This window comes from Fusarium oxysporum, chromosome XII (genome assembly GCF_013085055.1).
Source record: "Fusarium oxysporum Fo47 chromosome XII, complete sequence".
NCBI lineage: Eukaryota > Fungi > Ascomycota > Sordariomycetes > Hypocreales > Nectriaceae > Fusarium > Fusarium oxysporum.
The window spans coordinates 1,635,112-1,655,586 of NC_072851.1; the positions used below are offsets into that span (position 1 = coordinate 1,635,112).

Consider the following 20,475-nt stretch of genomic DNA (forward strand, 5'->3'; position numbering starts at 1 on the left):
TTGCTTTGCGATTGGGCTGCAAGCGGACATGCTGCATGGCTGTTTGCATATACAGCGGCCGCTAGATGCTCGAAATGGGCGTGCAGCCGAGACATGATGTGAGGATTTGCAGATCTGGATAATCCTTCCGAAAGTCAACGGAGGGAGAAGAGACAACATTGACATTCCGGTCCGCTTCATAAGGTAGTTTGTTCAGCGATCGGTACTTTGTATTGCCGGTCTTCGGCGTATCGTGTTGTGAAACATTTCATGTGAAGACAGTGAAGATGCATGAGGGCGGCGTAGAAGGCCCCAGACACCAAAGACGCGTTCAGAGAGTACGTTCTGTTTAGGTCATTTCCTAATCCAGCGTCGCAGAACACGACTACACATTGCCACTTGGCAGCCCGATTTTGACTATAGCATACTTGATTGGCTCGCGCTGTCGCTCCGGAGGATCGGATGTTGTCTACTCCGTTACACAGTATACGCATTGAAATGATACGAGGCACTCAATGCCATTGGTTGTAGTCATTATTCGCTATCCAATGGGCCTGTATGACAGGAAACGAGGTATTTCATGACTGGCTCAAGAAGCAATAGAAGATCAAATAAGGTGCTGATATCTCATTTTTATTTCAGGACGTCAGTTCCTGCGAATCATATCAGTCAACCACCAGGTTAGCGCCGGCTCCGATTGTCAGCACTGTTGTGCTACCAAGAGCCATGCAGCACTTGAAAGAATTTTAGCAAATGTTCCGGCGGGGAACCTTCACGAAAAGATTTTCTCCATCCTCGGAGCCCAGAATTGCGCTTTTATGAACCGGGTGCTGCAGGTCAACTGGCGGCAGTTGTCAACGGTTGTCGAAAATCCTTGGTGTTAATGAGACTGCGGCTTAAAACTTCGCCTATGATTGACTAATCACGAATTGAGTTTCAATCCATTAAGTGAAGTCGATAACTTGGCATCGTAACTAACCAAAAGCCGTTTAGCTAAGAGTCTCCACGGAGATAGCGATTTATGATCACCACGGAGCATCACGGCTCAACCTCCGACCCAAAGAGGGGTTCAACATCACAGAACCTTGGTGACCAATTGACAGATGGAACCCCTTCGCAATAAGCATCATTACAACCATTAGAAAAGCCACGAAAGTTATTTTTTCTTGTAAGTAATGGTCTGAAACTCTAGAGTCTCAAAATATTAACCAATTCGTATCTTTCGTGAACTTTGAAAGCCATCGGGTTCCCCTCCGATATGAGCTAAACCTCACTGGCTCTCAAACTCCGTCTTTCTGCGGATCCCTGAACCATAACGAGCCTTAAACCCCGGATTTTCCTCCACCAGCGATGGTACCTTAAATCTGGTCCCGAGAGTTCGGCCTCCCAACGGCGAGGCTTTTTCAGAAGACTAATGATGACCTTTTCCCCTCCTGTTTTTGGTTCCCCGCTTCTAAAACGGCCGAGGCAGAGATAAGAACGACTTCTCCTCTTTTCATCTCGTCATTTGCTTGAGGGCTCTGGTTTTGGGCTGTTCGAGCAGTCTGGATGACCAAGATGAGCTTGCGACCGTTGTAGACGTACGGTAAACAATAACGACGGACTCGAAGTCATGGCCGGGCTGCAGCCCGATATTTATGCAGCCATCAGCATCACTTGGGTCGCGGCCTTTCTTGCCCTTGGTCTACGGCTCAAAGCGCGGCGAATGACCAAGATGAACCTATGGTTCGACGACTATTTCGCCGTCATTGCATTAGTAAGATTGCATTGAGGAACGCTATGAACTAATGCGCACGTGCTAAACGTTGATCGTAGCTCTTCGTATCGAGTTACTGTTCTGTCACGATCTACTGTACGCACGACATCTTCCAACTCCGATCGCAGTCGCTTACTTCGTCTAGGGACGCATAGTTACAAACTCGGACAATCCATCCTCACGATCGAGGATACCATCGAAGCAAACCGTATTCAAGACCGATCGCGACTTTTGCTCTGGATCTGCGAACTCCTCTACGCCTCATCGATCGCCTTTTGCAAACTCAGTATTCTCTGCTTTTACTGGCGCGTCTTTCAGTATACATCGATTCGATATGCAATCATTATCTTGCTTATCGCCGTCAGCATATGGATAACTATTCGGACGTTTATGGTCATCTTTCACTGCGTACCAATTCGAGCATATTGGGATAAGAGCATACAAGGTGCCAAATGCCCGTTTAACGAAGCAAATTTCTTCTTTGCTACAATTCTCATACACACCACGATGGATTGCGTTATCTTGATTTTACCTGTCATCGAAGTTATGAAGATGACACTACCTTTATCGCAAAAGTTGGCCGTTGTTGGACTTTTTACATCTGGAACCATGTACGTTGAGCTTCTCTTCGTAATTTGCTGGTCTAACGCCGTACAGAGTATGCGTTGCGTCGATATTTGTTTTGGTGCATTCGAAATTATATAACCCTCGAACCGACGACATTCCGAAAGATATGGCACAGAGCATGATGTGGGCAGCCGTCGAGATAAATATGGCAGTTTTCTCCGGTACGGACTGACCTCCCTTCCCACTTCACCAAGATCTGTTGCTGACAGATGTTGTAGCTTGTCTCCCTATGCTACGACCCATTTTTCGTCACTTTCTTCCAGGACTCTCGACGACGGAAGAGTCAGCCCAAGCGCCGATCAGTTTACCAAACGTTGTTCTACCGGGGGTAAGGCTCGCGGAAACGAGATCAAAGAAACGGGAGTCTCGGAGGTCAGGCATGTCTCATGGGCTATATGATCCGGAGTTGGGCGTCTTTCATGGATTTTCGGATATATCAAGCATCAGAAGCGTGGCGTCTAGGTCAGACAGCGACTCAACGCCAGGGAACAAATAATATTAATAACATCTTCACATTTCGAGCCTCGTCTTTCTTACGGCTCATCACTTCCGATCAAACTCGAGGAACAGTAATGGTCCAGCGTGATAATTATTTTTTTCTTGTAATAATTATATCTTCAACTTTTGGAGGACTTTTACTATCAATATGCCGAGCTAGTTTGTGAACATCTTCGGCGGGATCGATACTCTAACCCATGTCGAATGAGGAGCAAAGAAGAAACGGATGTCTTCCATACTCGCCCCTACCAGCTGCTCGTTGTTGTATGCAATCTGAAACCCACTTCATCCTCGCAGGACTTGGAGTTCGCTTGCTCGCACTTATCCCGTTCGCTTCCTGTGAGTCCTTCTAAAGTGGTGAACCGCTACCAAGTTCGCATTACATGTTAAAGCGTCCTGAGAGCATTGCCTTGTCTTCCAGTGACTCCAAAACACCCGCCGTGATGTTTGGACTTCGTGCATGTATCCTGTAGATGTAGCTTGCGTCTTTGTGGAGTAGCTAGAACTCCAGGGTCGTATGGCGGTGAAACTGGTGCCCTCTACTCATTGACAGCTGATGTTTGCATCGCGTGCCTTGATAGCGGTATCGAGGCGGTAAGATCGATCTTGGCTATGCGTCGTATTGTTTTGTAGTATTTGTGAGGGGGTATTGCGGTCATCTGAGTTCGATGTCGGAAAGATGGCATGGTTATCGTCATGTATGGATTATGGTTTAGAGAAGCAACTCAGCCTCCAACCGTGTCCATCTCTTCTTCCCCCATCAAGCTCGGGCGGTATTAACTTCGTTTCAACCTCACTCCTGAGATCTCTATCGCTGTCCGACAGGCCATCAATAACAGCCCAAGTTGTCGCAGCTTTTGTAAGCCGGCTCATCGATCGTAAATTCTTTATAGCCACGTGCAACTTTGATGCTATGGCTTCGTGAATCTTAGAATTGTGGTGGAGTCGAGGGTATCAAGGTTCGCCCAACTTTCAAAGTCCCATAAGCTGGTGAGAATATGAGGGCGTAGATATGGATGACGAGGCCGACAAGTACAAGAAGTATCATGGCAAGGACGACGCCTTTTTGTCGGCTAAGTCGGTCGAAAGTAATAATGTCCATCTTGAATATCGAGCGCGGTATCGGTATGATCTGTTTTGTCGTACAGGGAATACAAGAGACGAAACGAGAGAACGGTTGGCTGGCAGATTTCTTGGGGCCAAGACAACCTTTTGTAAGAATTGGGAAATTGGGTTTGGGCTTACTGTCTCCAGTTCGTGTCATTTCCAATAGCGGCACAGCCCAGAGGGACCTACCAAGTGGAAATGGAGATGTTGGTTGGTTGCGATGTGGAGACATGGAGGACCCTTTGTTGAGACTAATTGGATTTATCGTAAGTCTGAGACAGGGATCTCTTCTGACATTGGTCAGACGGGACCAGCACTTGAACCGTACATCCGACGCGTACTAGAAGGTACAATTCTCCGACTGACTCTCCATTGTGGTTAATCTTCACTGTAACCGTAAAGCCAATTACTTGAGCTTTCTGGACTATAATCTACATAGGGTACGACGCATGTTGATGTTCTGTTCAAGGTTCTGAAACAGCAGTGATGAGTCCATTCAATGCCCCTGGTAAGTAGGATGAATGTCAGATGACACTGATGACAACATCAGTCCGAGCGTGCATCTTGGACAGTCCCAACTGCAGCTGAATGTCCCATTTACGAGAAGTCATGTCAACGCCAATGAACCTATCCCTGGTGGTCACATGCGGCACAGTCTTAAAAGGACATCATCACTCTTCTCTGTTTATTCCCATCAAGACAACATTGCATCAACGGAGCGCTTTGCTTGGCATTCTGATCAATTTGGCTCAGCGAGGAACCGAAGAGGAAGATTTTACGTGCCCCTGCATTTGACTCCGCTCAGGTCGCTTGCAGTGCTGTCATTGCGATGGATCATCCTGTGTTCTAGAACGGCCATTTACGGGACGGAGACCTGATCTGGAATGTGCCAAGAAGTGTTGGTCGTTAGTTTACAGCTGTTGGCTGAGAATTGGACCCTGCTAACAGACCTGTTATCGATGTCGGAAAAAGACAGTGGGGACGCTAACAGAAATGTTAGCACCAACAGTCAATAGTTACCAAATAGTTACGGAGTGCCCGGAAAGCAGCTGAAGCCTGTATTGAGCAATCTAACTTAGAGGCTGTCCAACTTGAGGAAAGTGATATTGCAAGTCTCGTTTTGAGCCTCAATAGCGCACCAGTCCGTTCTTAATGTGTTGCGTCAAAAAATGCTTACTGTTCAAGCACTCAGCAGATGGAGAGGGAGTACCCGCTAATCCCTGTTGTTTACCGCCTATTTCACCGGGTTGCCAATCGCGTCTCGGCTCGGGACGCGCTTCTGAGCTTACTACCCTGTATCTGAGCATCTCGGTATCAAAAAGTTATCACGTTACCTACGAGAGGAAGAATGTCTCAAATCGTTTGTGAGATCGTTTCCAGATCATCTCGCAAGGCTAAAGTGAGTACTCTGAGGATTTATGTCGTGTTTTTGACTGGCATAGGCAATACATAGAAGATGATAGAAGATGGTATGCCGACATGACTTCGCGATGTGTTAATTGGTCCCTCTGGGAATCAGCATTCTGGCAAGTGTTAGTTAGAGAAGAGAAAAATATCAAGTCTTATATCTCAAAAAGCATCATTCTGTAGCCATTTATTTAGTCTTTACGTGGTTTTTCCACATCCAGTTTTATTCAGTGTCTACTAGAAGCCAAGAAGTATTTGCTCAAGGTGTAAAATAGAATAATCTGATAAGTTCTATACAGCTAGAAGATGCATAAGGAGGAAGAATGAAACTAACCATCGGCAAAGCACATAGGCATGTCTCGGCAGAGACCCAACGTTACACGGCGAAGCAATGGATAGGGTTTGCACGATTATAACCAAACTTAAACGCAATACAGTGAGAGTAGCATGAGAGTAGCATGATACCATGACTAGCATAAATTACTTCATATGAGCACAAACATCAGTGACATGTATGAGCCATGAGCTGCGAACCTCAAGTGGCACTAAAGAAGTCAGGAGAAGCCAGTCAGCATCTTGAAAAGAAATTTGGTCAAAGAAGGTCCATTATTCTATCTTGTGTGTATGGGAATACTCATGCGTCCATTCCTCATGATCATTCGGATGCGTTGGCAACCACAAACTCAAGAATGGTCAAGTTAGGGCCATTCCAATGCTTCCTAGCATGTGTAAACCACAAACCAACAGCGATAGCAAGGACGGCTACCATGACCGGGCCGCAATAATTCATGTTCTCGCCAGTGACTGGGAGAGTTGATGGGAAGGGGAGGAAGATAATGACGTAAAGGGTATAAACCAGAGCAAAGACGTTGACAGGAAGGCCGAAACGACCAAGGTTCCACTCTCCAAGCTTGATGGTAGATCCCGAGACACGAACGTAGATGATACTGGCAATGGCGATAGCGTAGCTGAGGTACAGAGCCAAAGATGAGAGAGATGTGATGGCACCGAAAGCAACGTATGAGGTGTTGCCAATGTTGAGAAGGTTCAGAGCGCAGACGAGGAAGACAGTGAGGATGATAGAGCGGGTAGGTACGCGATGAGTAGGGCTGACATACGCAAAGTAAGCAGGCATACCACCATCACGAGACCAAGCCCACGTCAAACGAGACACAGAAGCAATGTTGGCGAGGTTGACACTGAACGATATGATGAAAAGACCAGCTATCATGGCAGTGGTGGCTTTGTTGGAGCCAGTCACGTTGAGGAGGATGGCCTGGATCTGGCTGGGTTGCTCAAGCATGTCTTCGACGGGGCCCATGGCGGAGATGAGAACGTTGACCATGATGAAACCCAGGACGCCGTTCATGAAGATGGACCAGAACATGGCGCGAGGGACGGCAGACTTGGCCTTTCGAGTCTCCTCGGACATATGGATAGCACTGTCGAAGCCTGCTAACAGTTAGCGGAATCATGATGGAAAACTTCCAAAAGGGACTTACCAGTGAAACTCCATACGCAAGTCAGCATGCCCAGGTTCCATGCAATGTACTCATTGTCCCATCCGGAAGAGATATTGCGCTGCAGCCAGAAGGACGAAGGGTTTCGAGGGCCCATGACAACAAGAACAACGACAAAGATGACGAAAAGACAGACGTGAAGAACACCAGCGACAAGCTCCACCCAAGGAATAAGCTTGAAGGCGTAGACGTTCATCAATCCATGCACCAAACACATGGCGATGACAAGAACGGAGGTATGCCATCCACCAGCGACATAGCTGGGATGGTTGATGCTGATCATCGACTCGAGAAGAATGATAGTGACGTTGGCAATAGCAGCCAGCAAAGACACATAGCCGAACCAAGTAGACCATCCCTGGATCCAAGTCGCGAATCGCTTCACCGATTGAGGTGCCACTATTTAGCAGGTTAAGGTCTCGTTCGTTATTGCAATCAAGCGGACAAATCACTCACTGTAATATGTCCAGTGATATTGCGCGCCAGCGACTGGTTGAATGGAAGCCATTTCTCCCAACGACGCAGCCTGGGAGATGGCGCCGAAGAAGACGATGATGAAGCTAAACAGGAACGTTTGCGGTCCGCCATTGAAGAGGGCAAAGTACATGTTCCTACCAATATCAGCATCCCTGCGACCGTAGAATGGAGAAAGGTTAACCTACGAGCACATTCCCTCCCACAATGCCATGTACGTCAACGAAAAAGCAAAAAGCTGCGAAAAAGAAAACACCTTGCGCGTTCGTGTAACATTGTAGATGTTGGAGTCCTCAGGCGGCCTGGCTGAAGCGTCAACGCTCACAGGAATAGGCTGCTGCTTGCCCGAGGCTTCCAACTCAATGCTGTTACTGCCGTGCGACATCGTGAACCCAGAATATGCGAGCGATATTGAATGCAGGAACACGAACCAACAAACTTCGGGGTCTGGGTATAAGCAGATCCTCAGGTATAAAAATGCCAGCACGAGTTACCTACAAAGTGGACCTATCGGGGAAATGCGAACGAGCTATTGCCTGAAACAAGTAAAGAACCTCTGGCATCAAAGTTGAGCGACAGATCCTTAACGGATGGATGGGAGTTAGGCGAGGCGAGATTGCCGCGAATAAGGCCGGTAATGAAATCGAACGGTTTTGTCTGAGGATTGTGGCGTCGCAGATCATTTCTCGTTAGGAAATATTCGTGGAACCGCTTGAGATGCAACGCCAAGTGGACTCGAAGGAATATTGCTAGCAGGGACCAGGCTTTATCAACCAACAGCCACGACAGATATCATATTTTCCTGTTCTCTTTCTCTTTTTGTTATGATCAGTAATGAGTGAAGAGGGAAAGGAAAAGAGAGAAGAAAGGTTGCATTGTTTGGCTTACTACTTCGCATATCTTGCTGAACAAGAAGCAGGGATTGTAATAGTCATCACCAGGCTGCATAGATCGACGAGACATTCACCATCTCATAGGCCACATCACACAATAACAAATCTCCACTTGAAGAGGTGGAAAAGTGGACAGCACTCAAGAAGCTTGAAACGGGGGTGCCCAGTGGTCCGAGATAGAGTAGATATCCCGGTTTCTGGAACATGAGAGGACCGCATCGCAAGCCGCTGACTTCAACGACTCGGATAAATTTTTACTACAGCTGAAGAAGTCGAAACACGGCAAGATCATGCAATCCTGGCGTTCCATTCATGGTTCATCGTGTATGTATGTCTTAATTTAATTACCTGGTCGTTGACATTCATGCTGTCACCTTGCCCAATGCAACTCTATTTATTTGACAGCCCCGAATGCTACGCTCTCCCCATCTGCTCGGTCCGCCCTTGTTGTACCCTTAAAGACAACTCGTTGGTCCCTTGCTTTAGATTAAAGGTCGCTGAGACCTCTGAAGGGTATCGAATACTACGCAGACGATGGACCAAGTATCGCAAGCGGCTCCGCCGTTTTATCCGTTGACGGAAAGTAACCATGCTGCACTCGTTGTCATCACAGCTGTGATATTCTTCATCTACGCGATTCTCGGTATCATTGGGAAGTTAATCATTCGGTTGAATATCACGTCTATGAAAGATTTTGACGTGGGGTTGTTGATTGCTGCACTGTTGTATTTCATACAAACGGCCTGTGTTATTGCTGCTTGTAGTCATGGACTTGGTGAGCATCGCGATGATCTCTCCGATGGGAACTTTGGTCGCTTCAGCAAGGTTAGTGTTTTTCTGGTGTGTAGGGGATCTTGCTAATGTGTTATAGCTGATGTATGCATCACGAATATTCGGAATTCTTGTTCATGCGACGACGAAGGTCTCACTTGGGCTTCTTATTCGACAGATCGATCGACAAGGTGGACTTAATACTGCGAATATGATCCTTGGTGGAGTTGTCATTGCGTGGGCTATCTCTGGCGTATTTGCGACCGCTTTCCAATGCCCAATACCGGAGCCATGGCTCGCAGAGAACACAACGCAGTGTCCAAACCAAGGGCCGATCTTTTTGTACAACAGTATCATGATCATCCTCACAGACATCGCTCTGTGCATTCTCCCGGTCGCAATGATGTGGGAAGTCCAGACCTCAATACGAAGAAAGATCATTGTCATGGCGCTCTTCGGCACGCGACTCATCGTTCCGATCATCACGATACCCGAGCTCGTCCACGCACGATACATGTTTGGCGACTCAGACGATGTTACATGGCAAGCTGTCTCAATGGTGATCTGGGGTCAAATTGCCCTCGGTCTCTCAGTAATCACAGTCTGCATCCCCAGTCTCAAAGGCGTAATCGACAGTCTACTCGGCTCTACCGCAGTCGCAGCCATAAACACTCCCTACGAACTCAAAGGCAGCGGCAACGGAACCGGTCTCGAAATGACAGCCCTATCAGACTCACGAACGAAACAAACATCCAAGCAGGGCAGCGGTTTAGGAAGTGCTCTACGAAGGCATTCAAGACCAAGGCATAACGATCAACCAATGTGGCGAAGGGACGTTATGGGGGAGGTACGAACGGAAATAGCGAGCGGAAGCGATAGCGTGAGGAATTTGACGGAGGGTGTTATGGTGAATCGGGATTTCGAGGTATCTTACGATGATAGACATACTTCGCGGGCAGATTCTATGGGATCTAGTGAAGGTGCATATCGGATGTAGGGCAGTTAGCGTTAGCGATGATAATGGCATTATTCCTTGTCTTAATTTGTGTCTTATGATTTACAAGGCTCAAACGTCGGAGAATTAGCTCCTCCTTGTCTCAGCCGCACCGCATCCACGGTCGCGGGCGCAAGACGGTAGATCTGAGCTTCTTCAGTTCCCTTCTCCCGCAGGATTCACTAGCGGACTCGGTTGGAACAAGTGTCGAACGAAGCAAAACCACCGACACTCGAATGAGAAATCAAGTAATGGATCGGCTGCACCCGGCACATCCCCCAGTCGCTGAAGATAAACTGGATCCAGGGGTTGTTGATATGTCCGTTCTGGCTTGCGACTCGCTGGCTGGGAATTAACGCCAAGGTTATCTCCGGTCCACTTGGTCTTGTAACTGATCAAGAGGGCAGACTTGCGGGCCGGACCCTTAGCTCCCCGGCCCCTGAGAGATTTACAGTGGCTTGAAATAAAGATCAATGTCTTAGCCACTGTGACATGATGCTGGCATTTCAATATTCTCTTTTCTCGTTATCTGGCGGTCAACATTTTGTGAAATTAGTTGTGTAACATCGCTAGAGAACTTGGTTACAACGTGTTGATAAAGTTCAATCAAATTAAACTGCCGAGCGCCATTTTCGGTGCTCGTATAGGATCGTCCACTCTGCGCGATACCTCCAGGTGCCATGAGTGGGGGTTATAGAGGGTTATCCACTAATGCCACTTGTTTAGCCACTGTAATCCACTCTTCAAATGGTCGGTTGGGGCTGGTCAGAGCATGAATTAGTACGTAACGACGAATCTCTTGATGATGGAACTATATCCTTGTTCCTTGCTGATGACTCCTCTTCGCTATGCTTTTCGTGGCAAGACATGCGAATGGATGAGACGAGTTCTACAAGATGGAATTATGGAGTTTGTGGGATCATTATTTGTACATTGGTGGATTTTGGCCACAGATGCAATCGTGTTTCCGTGCAGCGTTTTTATGAACGCTGCAACCGATCATTTGCCTGTGTTGCTGACTCAATATTGTTAAAGTCATTCTTCTTCCCCGCCCGGGATCGGATAAGATTCGTTAACCAACTGCCATATCTGGATCTATGAGTCAAAGCAACTATACGCTATGTAAACCTCATAGCGTCAGGTATCTTGAACAGCATTTCTCCAAACAAAATATTTATGATCAATTGATAATGACTTCCCACGACGAAGAGGCCCGCAATGAAGCGGCCCCATTGCTGCAAAACAATGAAGAAAGATCTGTCTCAGAAAGGCCAACGAACGACTGGTGGGCTGAGCTATCGCTCATTACACGCTATACAGTCCCTCTGGTAGCAACATATCTACTTCAATACTCATTTAGCGTCATCACAACAACAGCAGCTGGTCACCTCAGCCCTGATGACTTGGCTGCTGCAGCAATTGGCGTCACGACCATGAACATCGCTGGTCTCGCTCTCTACGAAGGAATGGCAACAGCTCTCGACACCCTCTGTGCGCAAGCGTATGGGGCTGGAAACAAGACGGGGGTTGGCTTACATGTTCAGCGAATGCTTCTTCTCATGACAGTCTTTACTATCCCTGTTGCTGCAGTTTGGATATGTTCTCCCGCATTCTTGAGTCTCATCCTGAAGCAAGAACATCTTGCTGTCAAAGCAGGTTCATTTCTCCGAGTCAGTATACTAGGCATCCCCGGCTATGCCTCCTTCGAAGCATTAAAGCGCTTCCTCCAAGCCCAAGGCGACTTCAACACCGGTATGGCAGTCTTAGTGATCTGTGCCCCCATAAACGCCCTCCTCAGCTGGCTCTTCGCCTTCAAGCTCAACCTCGGTCTCGAAGGCGCCGCTCTCGGCGCAGCAGTAGCCAACACCCTTCGCCCAACTCTCCTTCTCATTTGCATCTTCTTCAAAAAGTCAACCCACGAATGCTGGCCAGGCTTTACGCGTCGTGCGATGCAGGGCTGGGGACCCATGGTTCGGTTATCTGCAGCCGGATCGGCTGTCACGTTGGCGGAGTGGGCTGCGTTTGAGATCATCACCGTTAGCACGTCATATATGAGCACGATTCATCTCGCTGCACAGACGATCTTGACTACTACTTCGATTGTGATGTGGCATATTCCTTTTTCGCTTGGTGTTGCTGTTAGTACCAGGATTGGGCATTTGATTGGTGGTGGACACGTTACTGCTGCGAGACGGATTACGATTCTTTATGGTATCATGTTTGTTGTTTTGGGATTCTTTGATGGTGCTGTTTTGTTCTCGTTGAGGAATTACATTGGGCCTTTCTATGCGAGCGACGAGGAGGTTCGGAAAATTGTTACGAACACTATGCTTGCCGTTGTGGGCTTTCAGGTCGTCGATTCGATTGTTTGCGGATGCAATGGTGTTCTCCGTGGTTTGGCCAAACAATCTGTGTCAGCGTGGGTTGTGTTCTTCGTCAACTACTTTGCCGCTGTTCCCATCGCAGTCTGGTTAGAATTGGGTCCTTGGAACCTGGGCCTGAATGGTGTTTGGTCTGGAATGATAGGTGGCTCTGGAGTTATCGCCATTATTGAGGTGATATACATGATCAGAGTTGATTGGAGAAGTTCAGTCGAGATAGTCAAGTCAAGAGAGGATTAGCTTCTCGACTTTGTGATTCAACATCAATGCAATCTTTTCAACGTCTTATTCAGAGCTTCCCAGACTCACTGCAACAAAAGTTTCATCGTGTCACATGTAACGTCTGGAACTGAGTATCATGGTAATAGCTCAACGCCCTATGATCGGCATAGTTTGTTGTTTCCTCGCTCCTCATCCTCGCCACTTCTCCCAATCAGCTTTCATCTAATCACGCGACCCATTCCTGTAATTTGATCGTCGCTATGTCCACGTGGTACATAACCCTTCCCAACGTTAGGGGAAATATCGTCACTGGTGACAGATCTTTGGGTCGGGGTGCGTGGGGTTCTGAACCTCGCCAATCTTCCGATCTGCATTAGATGCCTCACACCAGACCCAACGAGAACATAGCCGCGGTACTTGGTGCGTTGGCATCATTCGCACGAGTGACTTCTCGGGTCAAAGGAATAAAGTGCAAGTTGACCCCGCTCGATTACATGCTAAAAGGCGTAGTCATACTGCATGTTTGATTCCGTCATCTTTTAGCATCCTCCGAGAATCGGCCATTGGTTTTGCTGGCCAACTTCCAAATCAGGACATGAGGGTTGCTGAAAGTGCAAATGCCCAACACCAGTAATTCTATCTCACTGCCGACAGCCTCGAATCTCTTTTCAAAGTAGAAAAACATGGGTAAAAGTGTCGTTGCGTGTTACCTTCTCCTTTGGGCCTCTACGTTGTCTCTTTTCGCATTTTCGTACTCGAAGACAGCAAATCTCAGGTCCCTAGATTGCACAAGATTTCCTCTTTTTGATGGTCAAACCTTCACTGCATTTTAGAGTCAAAACCCTCTCCAATCAATCTAAGCTTAAAACAAGGCGGACCCTTTTCAGCCCTAGACTGTGAGCTGGCAGTGTTGTCATTAGCGCCGGAGTCACTGAGTTGTCCCCGAGAGCGGACCGATAGCTCATCATATCAAACTACGACGATCGCACATCTAATATTGAAATTCGCCCCCTTCGGTCCCGTCAAACTCTAATGCCTTTCGAGAAGGCGACGATCACTAACAACCGCTGGTAGTTTTCGCACTTATTATCTCACGTGTACATGTCATGTGCCCCAAGCAAAGCCCCTTCATGAGGGGTTGGAGATTTGAGATATCGTGGAATGCGGAAAGACGACATCATTGTGCAGTTGGGTAATTTAATTATAAAACCGCGTCCCTTTCCACGGATTGTCACGGTAATAATTCAGCAGCAAAAATGATCATCGTCAAATTCTTTGTACTTCAAAAGACTGCTTTCAATTCTTCAGAATTATATTCACGATGACTTCATATGATAAACGCCCTTATACTACACTTATAAACTACAACGGTCAGTGATCGAGGATACACCGCTGGCTTGACTCTTCACTTACTTTTCAAACACATCAGGCGAAATGAGCACTGTCACTACGCAACAGCCCAAACGGTCTGGTTCAATGCATGTTGAACCCTCAGTCAGCTCCGTCACGCTGACACACACCAAGCAGGATCCAGACCGTCCAAGACCAGTCATAAGGCCTCGCAGAAAGGAGTCTATGGACCAGTATTTGATGGGCGTTGGTGCGTGGACTTCAACTCGTGCGATGCCAGCTGCCTAGATCGTTATTGTTCAGCTGGGAAGTTTTGGAGTCATTGGCGTTTACGACGCTCGTTTATTTTGGGTTCCGGCGTTGGGAATTGGGTGGTATAGATTCGTTTCAGATACACCTGCGGTATCTAGAGTAGTCGAACAGGATACTCGCTGCAGGTCAGATACGTGAGCATATCACAGTACTTGTTCAGTATTTTACATAGATTGATTAAAGTTCTTTATCGCTCTACTGTGTTTAAGGCCCTATTGTTTCGTGAGATCATATTGAGAAGAAGCAAATTCAGAAAAAAATGACCATTCAAAACATTATCAACTCCTATATCGGGCTCAGGTCAAGAAGATGAAGATCAAGTGGTGGGTAACGGCCATGTGACACAGCTGCCTGAGATCCGCCGAACGTGGGTGAAGATCTCATCCACGATGAAACACCATGTTTCAATGGAAGAGGCATTTGCATATTTGCCTAAACGACCATTGGTAGAGCATCACTCAAGAGAGGCAGCCCTGAAGTTGGTTCCTGTCTGCTAAATGCCGATCAATCAGATTACACGTCGCCTTACTTTTGGATAATCAAAACTGCATTTTATATCATTCGCTGCTGAAACGGGCAACTCGCTTGTTGCTTTCGCAAATTGCATCTCGTATTCATGGCAAGCATTTCTCTGTTATAAGGATACTTAAACAGATAACGAATGTTGGGTTTTAAACGATGATAAGGCCTACTTCTATGAATGGGAAGTGCCTCTCAGCGCTTACGCACCTCAAAGTCCAATCAGGCTGCTTGTCTTATTTTGTGAGGGGCTATGCCGGGTCTCAATTACGCCTGATTTCAGCCACAGAGGCCGTAGTAGGCTCAATTCAGCATCTGGCTAACCGCTTTATAACGAGCTGAGAGCCTTGGTGTCAACCTTGAGAAAAGAGACTTGTGGTGCCACTGAGATTGGGCAAGGAAGAGTAGACAAGATGAGAGCCACGTGATCCGTACGTAAAAATCAGGCTCTACATTAAGCAGGGTAGTTTAGTCCCTCTTTTTATTCTGTCCCTCATTCTCTGCCTTTTCCGCACTTCAATCTTGCTCATACGCACGCATCCGACTTGGCGCTATGGCGGAAGCATTCAGTATAGCTGGCAGCGCGTTCGGCACTGTCTCTTTGGGCTTGCAACTATTCAAAGAAATTTCCCAGTATCTCGACGACATCGATGGTCGCGAAGAAGATCTCAAGCAAGCACGAACTTACGCAAATAATGTACAATTAACGATCAACGCTCTTCATGTCGCAGTATTTAATGCACCTACTAACGACCCCAATGCCAAAAGCGCAATGGACTCATGCGCAGCCGCTTGCGTTGCTACGGTGAATGATTTGTTGGCAGTTATAAAAGAGCTCAGAGGCCCGACTCCTGTGCCCAACAGCCACGCAGCGAGGGCCAAAGATCTTCGCGCCAAATTAAAATACCCGTTCAAAAAGCAAAACGTGGAAAAGCTTGAAAAGCGTTTGTCTCGTACAAACAGTGCCCTTCAAAACGCACTGCATGTTCTCCAGCTGTACGCAATTTTAATCCATCGAGTACTGTAATCATATGCTAATTCTTATTCTCAAATAAGCAAGACTGGTAATGTGACGAATAAAGCCATTTTTAGCATGCAGCAGACTGTGACCGATGCCAATGTTATATCAGCGAGAAACCAAACAGCCCTAGATAAGATAGAAGAGACATCCCGAATTCATGATGACAGGCTCAGTTCCGTTCAACAAGATATCAGGGAACTCTTGATCCTTACACGAAGCTCGAGCGAATTGAACCGCTCAACAGGAACTATGGCTCTGCAGAGTTTAAATATTCCTTCCGACCTGACCTACTCAACCAGTTCGCGGCAAGGCCAAGGATCTGGTGCTTCCGCGCCCAGTATACGCACGACAAGCAATCAAGGAGGCGGTAGCATGACATATGATGGGTTTTGTTCCTGTAAAACGCAACGAACACGATACAGCCGAAACCTTTGGGGCCCTTTTCTTGTCGAAGCTGAAATCAGATCAAGAGACCATCATGCGCCTGAATGTCCAATGTCAAAGCTTCCTGCAGCAACACGTCAGACCAAGCGAGTATTAAACTTCTCCATTCCCACACTTCAGAATTACTGGAGAAGCGCGAGTAAAGTCACGCTGTCTTTCACGACAGGTGCAGGAATACTAGGGATACATCAGACAGTGACGTGGATTGCCACTGTGGATATGCAGGTATCCCCAGTATTCCGACTTGTGAGAAGTGTCACGTATTATATTCACCTGCAACATACTGATATGCGTATGCTATTGGACTCTTGCTTCAGACGACTTGTCTGGTTATTCACCAAGCACTACGGATCCGCGATGGATGTCAATGAAAGGGGCCATTCAGTACTCGAATGGGCATTACATAGATACCAGGTAGTGTGCTGTTACCGGCCTAGTAATTTCAGATCTAACTGTGCTTGCAACAGCGCTTTCTGCAGGATCCATTGGAAGCGGGTAATCTAACCGCTGATAATATTGCAAGCCTATTTCAGATGCTTTTTGTTCTTCCTAGGTCTGTGACCCATACAAGTACGACCAAAATGTAGGTCTATACAAGCTTAACCTTCTTGAATACATGCGATTCTTACTCATCTCCGCTGAAGTAGCGAGCCTGTCTCGGCTCTAATGGCCAGAAGTCGCTGGTTCCTGAACTGTACGAGGCCTGACCAAGTTACAACAGCTCTTTTGTCAAGATACATAGAATCAGTAGGCCATCATCATCACGAAATCGGCTATTGGGACTCGCGACAGCAACGTCAAGTCTTCCAATTGTTTCCACAACTAGCTGGAAGTGAGTAATCCTTTGATATATAGTTCCAATCAATTCCACAGCTGATAGCCAACCAGATCTGGAGTTTGGTCCCTTAAGTCAGGCTATTCTGAAGGAAGACCAAATTGGAGTACGACAGCGATTAGAGAGATACCCGTCATGTATCAGTGAAGTCAGTTATTGCGGCCAAACCCCCGTTCATCTTGCCATTCGGGTTGGAAATACCGCTATTCTAAGTATTGTTCTTCACTATGCAGACGCTGAGATTCTCAACGCCAAAGACAACAATGGTGACTTTCCGATTGACTATGCCATTCGAGTACTTTCCCGTTCTCCTGAGGGGGTTGAGGCAAGCGCCAGGGTCTGCAAAATGCTTGAGTTGCTCCTTCGATCAGAAAGCGCGCTCTTTCCTTCCTTAATTCGGTTCGCATACGATACTCCTCACATAGAAGCTAAGAAGATACTTATTATGGGTCTTTATACGAGGAGAGAAAAGCTAAAAGAGCTCGCATACCGTATACTGTCCCCGGCTGAAATAAAAGATTTAAAAATACAACAAGCAAGAATCTTGGACCAGAATGCTGCATTAGTACAGCATCGCCTTGAAGCTCAAGGTTGCTGTATACCTATGTACCTTAAGGTTTACGACGACGGATCACCATCAAAGAATTTGGAATCTATTTACTCACTTATCAGCAATGGACAAATCGCTGAATATGCGCACCAACAAGGCTTTTACTACTCTGATAACGAATTCGCGGACCTCATCTTCAGGTTAGCTGCTTACTTGAGAGATAAAGACTTCTGGTCAGAAGATCTGTTTTCCTGTTCATATTTTAGCTGGCTAGTTGGTCAGGGTACCAACGTCGAGTTGAAGATTCTTACTGTTCGGGGAAGGAATTTTGAAATACGATTGACCCCAGCTCACTATCTCATGGCCGCCCTTGGCACGCATCGCCAAGATCTAGAGCTGAACTTGGACTGCCCACTATCACCACCAGCCTTTGAAATTGCGTTTTCTCAGGCTAATGTTGACGATTGTCATTGCTGGTGTTCTCCTTGGGGTTGCAGCCCTCTTGTCAAACTCCTAGAAAGCATATACCAGTTCGAAGATGCCTGGATCCTACGAGATAATAATGATTTGTCTCATCGACTAGCCCGAGCAACAGAATTGTTTGTAACTGGTCTTTTTTCTGGGCAGATGGGTAGAATCGGGGAATATCAGTGGATCTATGGTGCCATCATACGATATTTTACCTTTTCCTTGTTGGGACTTCGTCATGTTTGCTGTCGTATAGTAGGTGAATACTTGGATCTCGGGTTAGAGGAGGAATGCTGGGAGATTCAAGAGGAGGACTCGTTTCTACTTGCATATTTCGAAAGGCTCATTATGGAGTTTGAAGACAAGATTCACCATGATATGACACTGGATGTTTTCTTTAAGTGGATGCGAATTGGCTGGAGTCCAAGAATACAGGAGGCTAAGCAAGATCTTGCTGCTCAAAAGCTTACGGATGAGGAACTGCGAGATGCCGAATCGATTGGGGTGGTTTGGGAAGTCTATGGGCCTCAACCAATGGAAGAAAGGTGTGACGTGGCAAAATGGGGAGTAGGTGATTTATGGGATGCTATGGATGAGCTGGACCAGATTGCTACAGATCCAGAGAGGCCTATCAGGGAAGTATAGAGACCCATACTGGAACGGATATCGAATTTTACCCAACAGCGGTTGCTACCAGAAAGGTCGGGTCAGCCTTGTCTGTCATGAGCTTTGATGGGTTGACGTAATACTGGTTCTGATCACGCAATTGGCTACTGTAAAATGCCTGCAACACCGAGCTATTCCCCTCATCATCAATTTAAACCTTTCAACACCACGATAGTCTTGAAAATGACCGAAAGCGACAGTCTACGACCAATTTTAGATCACATTGTGATTCTTGTGCCCTATCAGACGCTCCAGGACCTTCCAAAGCGATTGGAGAGTGTCCTCACTGTGATTGATGGAGGGGCTCACGCAGACGGCCGGACAGTCAACAAACTGATAGAATTTTCCGATGGAGTTTATATAGAACTCATCGCCTTTCAAGATGGCTTGGATCTAGAAAAGCGCAAGACGCATAGATGGGGAGAGTTGCAGGAGAACACCCTCGTCGACTGGGCGTATACCCTCCCCAATGAAAAGGACTTCGGGGTGATTCAACAACGTGTGAAGGAAGCGAACTCTGAGATTATCTACCACGATCCTGTGCCTGGTGGTCGCATCAGGCCTGATGGTGTTGAACTGAAGTGGTCTGTTGCTTCTGCCTACACTACTTCCGGCAAGGCGGTGCATCCAGGCAAAGCACCATTCTGGTGTCTCGACCGCACTCCGAGGCATCTGCGTGTACCTTATCAGGAGGACGATGGATCTGAACCGCCTTACACAAAGCATCCATCTGGTGCGGTTGGGGTCTCTGGAGTTTCGATCTCAGTGCCCAAGGAGGAACGTCATATAATTGCGGGGGTCTATGACGGCATTCATGGATCTGCTACGGAGGAGGGTACATGGCCTTTCGTTGTCCACTCGGGTGCTACCAATGGAAAGCAAGAAATCAGTTTGGAGAGCAGCCAGGATCAGGAAAGGCACATTCATCTCACACTTCTTGGTGTTAAGAGCAGCCCCGAAAACATTGAGATTCTGCCTGGCTTGAGTTTTGGCTTCGAGTCTTGACTGATTGATCAAGCAAGCAGAGTAAGGAACTTCTGCAACTAGTGATACCGGATCCTTTGGGATATATAGATACAAGCATGCATCTTTCCACAGAACGGCGGGGCTCCCATATAAAACAGCATTCCTCATCATCCCCCGCCTTCTACAATGTAGAGAATTGTGTGGCTTCGTCAGCAACGGTACTGTGGATAACCTATTTCAGAAGCTCAGGAATTGACTTCCAAGTCTATGCTATAATCAGATGTCAATTGATGGCAAGCTGATGCCCCACGCCATAACCTTGAGCTGTTCATGGTAATCACTCGTGAATTTGAGTCTACTTCCCAAGCATAAAATAAGACAGGTCGCCCAATAGGTTCCAATCAAAATTGCCAAGACCGTATCAAAATTGGATGCTTGGTTGTTATGTGACATCAGTTTGAGTTCTTTGCTTACACAACATTCCATTGCAGTGTGAGAAACAAAAACCTGTCAGGCTCGTGAGGCGGTATTTGTATCATGTTTCATGTAAGCTGACAGGAATACAGTACATAATTGTTTGAACTTCCGTATATAGAAATTCATGGCGCTTTCCCATGCCTCGGATAAAGATCTGCAATCATCTTGCAGTCAGCATCTTAGTAACAGGTTTCCTTGATTGGGTAGGCTGATAAGGCTATGCAAGGAGGATCTACAG

The 20,475-nt window shown here is 47.0% G+C and overlaps 8 protein-coding genes across 8 annotated transcripts; 7 read left to right on the forward strand and 1 right to left on the reverse strand.

Annotated features, from left to right (window-relative positions):
* Window positions 1-1,591: 1,591 nt before the first annotated feature.
* On the forward strand, window positions 1,592-2,694 carry FOBCDRAFT_287265 (uncharacterized protein; the record flags this gene model as incomplete). Its single annotated transcript, XM_054707868.2, has 5 exons — window positions 1,592-1,735; window positions 1,795-1,831; window positions 1,881-2,346; window positions 2,393-2,513; window positions 2,581-2,694. The coding sequence occupies 5 exons, from the start codon at window positions 1,592-1,594 to the stop codon at window positions 2,692-2,694; spliced, it is 882 nt and encodes a 293-aa protein (XP_054563843.2).
* A 1,165-nt stretch (window positions 2,695-3,859) lies between these two features.
* Window positions 3,860-4,555, forward strand: FOBCDRAFT_287267 (uncharacterized protein; the record flags this gene model as incomplete). Its single annotated transcript, XM_059611702.1, has 4 exons — window positions 3,860-4,233; window positions 4,272-4,314; window positions 4,437-4,475; window positions 4,518-4,555. Exons 1-4 carry the CDS (start codon window positions 3,877-3,879, stop codon window positions 4,553-4,555), a joined length of 477 nt encoding a protein of 158 aa, XP_059466426.1. The 5' UTR covers window positions 3,860-3,876.
* On the forward strand, window positions 4,541-4,883 carry FOBCDRAFT_234585 (uncharacterized protein). The gene has a single exon (XM_059609975.1). It carries the CDS (start codon window positions 4,612-4,614, stop codon window positions 4,843-4,845), a length of 234 nt encoding a protein of 77 aa, XP_059468208.1. The 5' UTR covers window positions 4,541-4,611; the 3' UTR covers window positions 4,846-4,883.
* A 1,146-nt stretch (window positions 4,884-6,029) lies between these two features.
* FOBCDRAFT_325008 (amino acid/polyamine transporter I) lies at window positions 6,030-7,753 on the reverse strand (the record flags this gene model as incomplete). The annotated part of the gene is made up of 4 exons (XM_031193913.2): window positions 6,030-6,826; window positions 6,877-7,293; window positions 7,351-7,505; window positions 7,557-7,753. 4 exons carry the CDS (start codon window positions 7,751-7,753, stop codon window positions 6,030-6,032), a joined length of 1,566 nt encoding a protein of 521 aa, XP_031030534.2.
* A 1,042-nt stretch (window positions 7,754-8,795) lies between these two features.
* On the forward strand, window positions 8,796-10,029 carry FOBCDRAFT_149478 (uncharacterized protein; the record flags this gene model as incomplete). The annotated part of the gene is made up of 2 exons (XM_031193915.2): window positions 8,796-9,086; window positions 9,133-10,029. The coding sequence occupies 2 exons, from the start codon at window positions 8,796-8,798 to the stop codon at window positions 10,027-10,029; spliced, it is 1,188 nt and encodes a 395-aa protein (XP_031030536.2).
* A 1,025-nt stretch (window positions 10,030-11,054) lies between these two features.
* On the forward strand, window positions 11,055-12,695 carry FOBCDRAFT_234587 (mate-domain-containing protein). Its single transcript, XM_031193916.3, has one exon. The coding sequence runs from the start codon at window positions 11,124-11,126 to the stop codon at window positions 12,645-12,647; it is 1,524 nt and encodes a 507-aa protein (XP_031030537.3). The 5' UTR covers window positions 11,055-11,123; the 3' UTR covers window positions 12,648-12,695.
* A 2,668-nt stretch (window positions 12,696-15,363) lies between these two features.
* Window positions 15,364-18,773, forward strand: FOBCDRAFT_193659 (uncharacterized protein; the record flags this gene model as incomplete). Its single annotated transcript, XM_059608749.1, has 5 exons — window positions 15,364-15,806; window positions 15,867-16,689; window positions 16,755-16,858; window positions 16,923-17,107; window positions 17,164-18,773. The coding sequence occupies 5 exons, from the start codon at window positions 15,364-15,366 to the stop codon at window positions 18,771-18,773; spliced, it is 3,165 nt and encodes a 1,054-aa protein (XP_059466427.1).
* Window positions 18,774-18,958: 185 nt separating this feature from the next.
* On the forward strand, window positions 18,959-20,075 carry FOBCDRAFT_234591 (glyoxalase-like domain-containing protein). The gene has a single exon (XM_031193920.3). It carries the CDS (start codon window positions 18,978-18,980, stop codon window positions 19,797-19,799), a length of 822 nt encoding a protein of 273 aa, XP_031030541.2. The 5' UTR covers window positions 18,959-18,977; the 3' UTR covers window positions 19,800-20,075.
* Window positions 20,076-20,475: the final 400 nt, after the last annotated feature.